Genomic DNA, 8516 nt, shown 5'->3' with positions numbered 1-8516 from the left:
TCCTGTGAATTACCCTAACATGAAACCCTGCAAAAAACTGGATAAAATTACTACGCAGCTTTGCTCCTCTGAATTACCCTGACATGAAATCCTGCAGAATAACAGCAATACAGCAAAAATTGGACAAAATTACTGTAACAGTAGCCCTACCATCAATACCACACGGTATAGCAGTATGAACATCGGTGAAACAAAAGGCCGTTCAAGACAGAAAAACATGGTTGTGAAAGAAAATAATGAGGGTTTTTAAAAATATCTGGGATGTACAGGAAGGGGGAGAGTGTAGAAGAATGGTCCAACCGAAATGCAAAATAAATCAGGAAAAAGTGGTGCAGCAACCATACCAACTAGATAAAACAGGAAACCCCCTCAACATGACTTCCCAAATTCATGTAAGAGGCAATGCTGGTTTGTTTGTATGGTGTTTTTACGTTGCATGGAACCAGGGTTATTCAGCAACGGGACCAATGGCTTTACGTGACTTTCGAACCACGACGAGAGTGAACTTCTATCACCAAAAATACATATCTCTTACTCTTTAATGGAATGGCAGAGAATCAACCCCACGACCACCAAGGTGGGGCGCAAACACCACATCAACCACGCCATTAAGGCGCTCGCAATGCATATATGTACCTACTATCCTAATAAAACTCTTGCTGCATTTTACAAATTTACTTTTTATCTAACTTTTTCTTACTAAGAAGTATCAATACAATTCTTGTTGAATTTTACATTTACTTATTATAACTTTTTTCTTACTAAGAAGTATCATACATTCTGTATTTCTAGACTGCATATTCCTTCTAATGATCACCAGATTCTTTGAAGGCCGAATTTCAGTAAGCAGCCAAGCACCATATGAATAAGGTTTACCTACAGAAAACCTAATATTAACAGGGGGAACAGAAAAGCATGCTACAAAACATGTGCAGGACAAGACTCCAGGCTAAAAAGATTTCAGGAGATCCCAATGCAAAGGAAACATCCAAACAAGGCCCAACCACATGCAAAAAAAAAAATTTGCATTTTGCAATACCGTAATTCTACTGAAAAGTCAGCAGGGCAGTTCGTTTAGTACCAGCCACTCGCAGAATGTAGAAATATCTCGCATGTAGCGCATTACACCCTCTTCCACGTTGTTCATTATGAAAACCCAAGAAGAGCTGGTTCAGAAGACAGCAGCAATTTGACTGGGGCAAAATGCAGGTTCAACATCCCCCGCCCCTCAAGGTCTTTCAAGCACAATTTCATTAATGAAATGAGTAATTTTTCTAATGTAATAGCCTATAGCCTGCCACTAACCTGGTCCCAACAAAACCTGTGAACAGCATCACTAATCTAAAGACATGATAAAACCATTTCTAACATTAAAAACAAAGTTTAAGACCATTTCCAACAGTAAAGACTAAAGTGATAAAACCACTTTTAAACATATGTACTGAAGACTAATAGTGGCCTAAATCCGCGAAGTTCCCAACCAGATAGATCATTCACCACCCTTTGTCAATGTTTTGGTTTCTTTGTGGTCTTAAAGTTACAGACTTGTTTATGTTTTCAAGTTCTTCCCCAAGGGGCTGGTACAAAACATGGCACTCATTTTGCAAATCAATTTATAGTTAATAAACCAATGGAGCAACGTGGTCTTCAGTTTCACCACTTCCAGCGGCCTGGCCTTAGCTAAGAATACAATGTAACACTGCTACTGATGCTCACTAACACCGTGAAAAACACCGTGAAAGGTTCACCTTAGAATCATCACTCTCATTACAGCCTAGTGTTTGACAATTCCACAGAACTTACAACTACCACACATTTACCTAGCCTACCTCACAGTTTTCTTTAGAAAATGGGACAATTTATGAAAAACACGGCAGGAAAAAGAATTCAAAGGCCGTAATAAAATGAATGAAGCAGAAAATGAAAACATTCTGCATATTCTTGGATTTAGCTACTTGCGACCCTTATAAGGATAGGCATAATATGGTACCCAGCTAAACTATAAAAACAAATACCCTTCCTACAATGAAGTTAATAAAAACATGGGCAACTCTTGATAATAGCCAGTCAACGAATCTAACACAACACAGCTAAAACAGGGCGTAGGACTCTGCCAATTATTTAGAAAAGATGGATAGCTTCGACGAAACACGCACCTCTGCCCCTACCATGGGCCTACATCACATGTTACGGGCTACGGACAAGCGTCACATAAAAGAGAAAACAGTGGGTTTTGAAAGGCCTAAGCAATGTTGCAACGTCTCCCCCGTTTGCAACGTCGTGCATTGGGTGATTGTCCTCTGGCGAACATCATCAGCTGACAAGATCGTCGCGCTCCACCCACAAAAACATTGCAAACCGAACTGGAAACTTCCTTCGGCACAACCAGACACTTACACGACGTCCCCACAATGACAATCCTACAGGACTCTTATTCTTTCCCCAGCTCCGAGGAGCCTTAAATTTCCAAGTTAAGAATACCACCACGTGCTTCTCACGCTAGCATGGCCGCCTACCGGTAGGTCCTCCCAAACCTTAATTTCCAATTTCAACTCGAACCGAGACAAAGGGGCGCTCACCAAGGACTTCCTTTTCTTTGGCGGGTGCCTTAGGTTCTTCTGGGCTCGTTACAGTATTCTCCGGGTCCGCCATGATGGTAAAAGATGGAAAATGGGTGGTTATTTGGGTGCAACCCCTCTCCTTGATGTTCCCAACTCTGGCTCTTGCTCTTCCAGCCAACTCTGCATGGGGGAGCCCCAAATACACCTCGGTCAAGGTGCCTCCTGATTGGTTGCACGGTCCCTAAGCGCTACGGTATGACGACTGCCATTCGCCTAACGCCTAACATGCATCTATTCTACACTCCTACTGGCAGAAGTCGCTGTACTGTGTTCGCTTTCGACGATCGTCAAATTGTACGGGTTCCCAAATCAACTTATTTGTAAATTTTAATATTTATTTCTCTCCAATCAGAGCAAGGAATCGTATCTTCATCTTATTATCAGTATCTACAATTTTCTTACTTGAGAAGATAATTTTCTACCATATGCATAATCTACTGCGTTCTACAACATTTGTTGCACTGCACACAAAATTAATGTTTTCATTTACGGGTTTTAAAAATATTTACAATAACCTACAATGTTTTACTTTGAAAAAAGTATAAATATGAATTTACGTAATGGCATAATACTTCCATAATTTAACTTCATGAATTTTATTAGTCGCTTTACATTCGTGTTTCTTACTCATCACAAGGAATTGTGATCGAATTTATCAGCACAATGCTTTTCATTTCTTTAAAGAGAAAAAATATATATCACAATTTCTTTTAAAAGAAAAGGGGTATAACTGTATGAATGTTCCTTCAGAAATATCGATTTTATTAAAGACTCCAGATGTACGACAAACCAGCGTATTCGCGGAAATAAAGAACATTTATCTGTGAATCCGCTCGTCCTTCAAATCGAAGTACTTCAGATGGTCCCTTAGAGCATATTAACAAAATATTGTGTTTTTCAAACGCTAAACTTTAATATAAGCAAAACATAAAATGCTAGGCCTCTGGCAACACTGCAGCCATACGTGTGCTCACCAGCGTACCCTAACGCCAACGCCAATTAAAAACAATCCTTAAGATAAGGATACAATACGGTCGAAATTGCATGCTTTTGTGGAGAGTGAGGGTTAACCGACGTTATGGTTTTGCACTTTGGGTCTTGCGTCTACCGCTGCTACGGTTCCAGTTTGAAAATCTTTCGTAATTCCGCCATCACTTCCCATGATTTTTGTTTGATGCATTTTGTTATACAAGAAATTACACTCTAAAAACATATATAATTACCCAAAGCAGCACAACCCACCCCTCTTTCCTTATGTAGCCACACATTGACTAGGTTTATAAAAGGAGCATTTGCATACAGAATAACTCCAAGTCTTCCCGTTACGCATTCATGGGGTCGATCCGTGACAAGTGATTCTGGGGTCGTCGTCCCCTTCTCTGGGTTCATAGCTTTTCCAGAAATCTTTTAAAGAATAAAATTTATTCTTCTGATGCCCCACGATTTACACAGATACATGGTACGTTTTGTTACATATGTAATTGTTTACGGATATATTATCCGGTAATTAAATTAAAATGACCTCTAAACATGATTACGTTAATTTCATTAGAATGATTAATTACCATAGAGTAAATATTGAAATAATCCTCGTTAGGGAATTACTCCCTTGGCGGTAGTATATACTGAAGACAACCAGCGGGGTTGTACATTTTTTTTTCTTTTTTAAGCAATACTTATAAGGTGATACCCATAATGCTTGTTTACGACTATCATGTCCCTTTCTCACAATAAAGAGTCGGTTGTTCGTTTTCCCAGTCGAACAAAGACACCCAAACAGAGTACGTTAAACAATGAAAGCTTACGCTAAAACCATATTGAAGATCCCTTTACATTCTTTTATAGGCCTACCTTTGGACGAGGAGCCACAAAAAAAAAGGGTTTCTAGGCCAAAGTAAGCTCGCACCGCAGTTGTTGCTCACCACAGTCACCTGACTACCCTGAAAATGATTCAATGCTTAGGTCAACTGAGACCCGATTAATTTTAAATATAGGGGATTTTACGTCTTTCTCCAGAGAGTACACTAAGACCTAAAGACGAAAAGAAGGCAGAAGTTCAGTGCCAAGCGCTTCCACGTTTTTTTACGCATCGACACATTAAATTCACGTGCTCCTTTGTGTGTGTGTGTGTGTTTCATTTACTTGTCTATCTGTCTTTTAATATTATAAACTTGATAAATATGATATACAGTGTGCGTGTTACATTCAGATACTGAAAGCAAAACTGCAAAAACTGTTTAATGAAAACATACGCAAGAGAAGAGTAGAGAGTAATTGTGAGCAAGAGTAAGGTTTTGGAGTAAATAGCAGCTATAGATATGGAGCACTATAAACATCAATATGGATGCTCGAATATCAGTGGTTGATTCGTACACGTATTTGGAAGTAATCATGGTTGCACTAGAGAAGAGAGATGTCACTAGGACTAGGTGAATCAAGTGTGTACAGAAGATTATGAAAAGGCTTGAACTGCCGCCGGATGTCATGTATAAAGGAACTATTCAGCTGAGTCTCCAATGGAATGTGGATGTAAAAAGCTACAGACTGTATAAAATGAAACGGTTAAAATTGGAGCTTTTGCATTGCATTACTCGGGTCAGATTATTCATAAAGCAAGTGGAAAAATGACTAGTGTAGGTGATAAAAACGTCTCAACACAGTTGAGTTGCATTCATAATTTTCACTGTATAATTATACGTTTGGAAAATAAATAACAATGGGTATCAACAATAACTGGAAGTTTTCAATTTAGACTAAAACAATTCCTTCTTTAGAACCTTAATCAACAGATAAGACAATAGGCATCAACTGTCTACACTGACATTATCCTATATATAATTGTTCAGATACAGTAAGTTTGGCTTGTAATTTATTCTACGAGAACTTTAGATTTGCTCTCCAGAATATTAAGAACCTGCCGCTTTTAAAATGAGTTTCTAAACAACGAACCATCCTCAAAATACCACAAACACGTGATTTCAAATGTGTTCTCCTAATCCAGTCAAATCTATATAGCCTACCCACATGTTAAGCTTGGGAAGGTAGTCATTAATCAAGATCCCACACCTGCACAGCGTTAAATGGTTAGACCAAACTCCGTGACGTGCCAACTCTTTCGTTTTCAGTTATTTTAATACTGTCGACACCACGCTTCCGTTAAATGTTCAACAAAAAACCATATATCATAAACACTGTTGCATATAACATTTCATGTTTCGACCATGACAAACATGATATAGGAGTTATAAGTTAATCAATTTCACATAGAATAATCCAACATTCACGCTCTGCCAAATATGGATATAAACATTGTTAATTTGACCCTTACAAAAAATTTGAATCAACTTTATCGACTAGGATCCTTCACATGGTCTATAACCGCAGATGTCGGTTCAAATTGCCTAATGCTATGAGTATTTCGTGGCAGGTCGTGGAACCTCGATTCCATCGACACCGTAATTATATTACTTCAATGACCGACTTGAAAGAGCCTAGACCTACCTTGTGGAGGTATATCAAAACATGCGCGCGCGTGCGCTTGTAGTACTTTTTAGTTATCTTTTATTAGAGAAAATATACAAATTTTACAATTTTAACATAATTACATTCATAATTTTACCCGATAAGAGTATTATCATCTTTCTTGTAACAATACATAGCCAACTTAGATTCTATACATTTTTTTATTCTAAATATATTACATAATTGAATTTACTATGTATATACATACACATACCCATACATATACTGTATATACATACTCATTGCACCTGGTGCGTTACTCTACTTGGCTGGTGAAACAGAAAATAAGGTTCTTTGCACGCTGGTTAGAGTTAAATGCAGTGTGTGTGTGTAGCAATTTTTTTTCCTCGCACACGAAAACTACTCAGAAGCAATAGCACTGATGCAATTGCCCAGCCACCACTTCCAGAACCAAAAACATTCATAAAATAAACCAAGTGTGTATATCTATATCTATATGTATATATATTTTTATATATGTATATATATATATATATATATATATATATATATATAATATGATAATATATACATATATATACTCATGATAGTTATTCATGATCTATATATATATATATATATATATATATACTATATATATATATATATAATAATCATACTTTTATCGATCGCCATACATGTAAAACTCAGGTTACTTTTCAGACTTTTCTAAAGGTCGTCTCCTGCGACAGTTACTCAACGGATGCTATTCCGATTAACAACCGAAAGGAAGTCGCTATGTAACAGCGAAATGCATCTTTCAATACATTTTCAAAATGGCGGAAATGCATCCGATTACTGTAGCTGACAACGGCTCGGGAATAGTTCCCATATACTTAGACCAAGGCAGTTGTAACGAATCTTTTTATCATAATTAATTTGTTTTAATGCCTTACATGTGAATTGTTAACATTGGTATTCTAGTGATAGTTTCAAGATAATTTTCATTTATTCATTTACGTTGTAGCCCGTGTCGATGTAACCACAACCGCGGTACATTGGAAGGAGACATTCTACCGAGCTGACCAGTTTCTGTTTGAATTCTGACCAGTAGGTGTCCTTTCGCGAATGCAGAGCAAACTTACGTAACTACGTAAACATAAACTGTCTAATGTTGGTTATCCACAGAATGCAACGCGTACTTCTTTCAGACCCTTCAAAGCAGCCTACAATATAATCGATCACGAAATGTCACTTTGGCTATTGGCTATTTCAGTAATCGTACTAATTCGTGTCTTATCTACAGTGAATGCCCTTCGCCTTTTACGCCATTACTTTTGAATGTTTTTCATTTCTATATAAACATCATGCCTAACATCGATGAAATACCATTTCACTTATAATTTTTCATCATGTAGGACGTCTTATACGTGAAATGAAGTAGTACTTCCGATATGATAAGATGTCTTCCAGTAAGCGTTACACTACACCACTACTTGAAAGAAAAGAAATGGACATTACTCACTGCTACATTCATACATTATTCATACAATGATGAATCGCGTGCTAAAATTTTCCACATAAATATTTCCTACAATTTTAAATATTTCCTAGTTACAAAAAACCGTACATCATCCACTTTTAACATGTACATTAACCCGTTCCCATATTCAGGCTCTACCTTTCCAGTCCATTTGCCACAAGTTCTCCCCAATATTTTCTAGGTCTTCCTCTTCCTCCTCACTCTTTGCACTTCCAAAATAGACTCTTTCATCAACCACTGACCATTCACCGTTTTGACATGCTCAACCCATCTCAAAAATTCTGATTCATCCTTCCATCTACTCATGCATTTTAAACACTTCTACAGATCTTCAATTTCCTGACCTTTTAGTTCCTCTTAAACATCACAAAGCAATGCAAACAATTAATCTGAAAGGCTCACTCTTTTATTCCTTTTATTCCATTAAACATTCCCACTTTCATTTCCAATGACACTACAAATCTCTTCCACTTGCTTCTTTCATGACAAGAAACAATTCCCATTTTTCACCAACGATATTCAGTCATTGCTAATTTTCCTTAATTTTAGCCAAAATTTCCTCCTGTCACTAACATTTCACACTCTTTCATCACGAGTTTCTTAAGTATTTCTTTGCTACAGTCGTTAAGCAATTTTGGAAATACATTTACTGTCCTGTCGCCGACCTCATGGATCATTCCATCCATAAAGATTAAAATAAAATTGTATTATTTTATACATAGAATGTATTTCCTGTTATCTAGTACTACAAGTTTAGAAATAACTAGTTGATTTTTGTTTTAGGCATAAGTGTAGCGTATATTTGTAATGTTTGCTATCATTCGTCTACTTTTGTTTTTAGTCATAAGTCTAGCGTATATTTGTAGTGTTTACGATCATTCGTCTAGTGG

At 37.1% G+C, this 8516-nt stretch overlaps 1 protein-coding gene across 3 annotated transcripts in view; it reads right to left on the bottom strand.

Moving 5' to 3' along the window:
• LOC135209683 (Y-box factor homolog) overlaps window positions 1–2754 on the bottom strand; it is a 26103-nt gene extending 23349 nt beyond the window's left edge. For 2 of the 3 annotated variants that reach the window (XM_064242429.1, XM_064242430.1), the window contains exon 1: window positions 2580–2753. In XM_064242429.1, the coding sequence (XP_064098499.1) occupies window positions 2580–2652 (73 nt within the window). In that variant the 5' untranslated portion in view covers window positions 2653–2753. Of the gene's footprint in view, window positions 1–2579 lie in introns of all 3 variants that reach the window. The other variant, XM_064242428.1, reaches the window with a different exon arrangement.
• Between the last annotated feature and the right edge of the window lie 5762 nt (window positions 2755–8516).

The sequence above is a fragment of the Macrobrachium nipponense genome, chromosome 38, assembly GCF_015104395.2.
Source record: "Macrobrachium nipponense isolate FS-2020 chromosome 38, ASM1510439v2, whole genome shotgun sequence".
Lineage (NCBI taxonomy): Eukaryota > Metazoa > Arthropoda > Malacostraca > Decapoda > Palaemonidae > Macrobrachium > Macrobrachium nipponense.
This window is presented reverse-complemented; position numbering and strand designations above follow the sequence as displayed.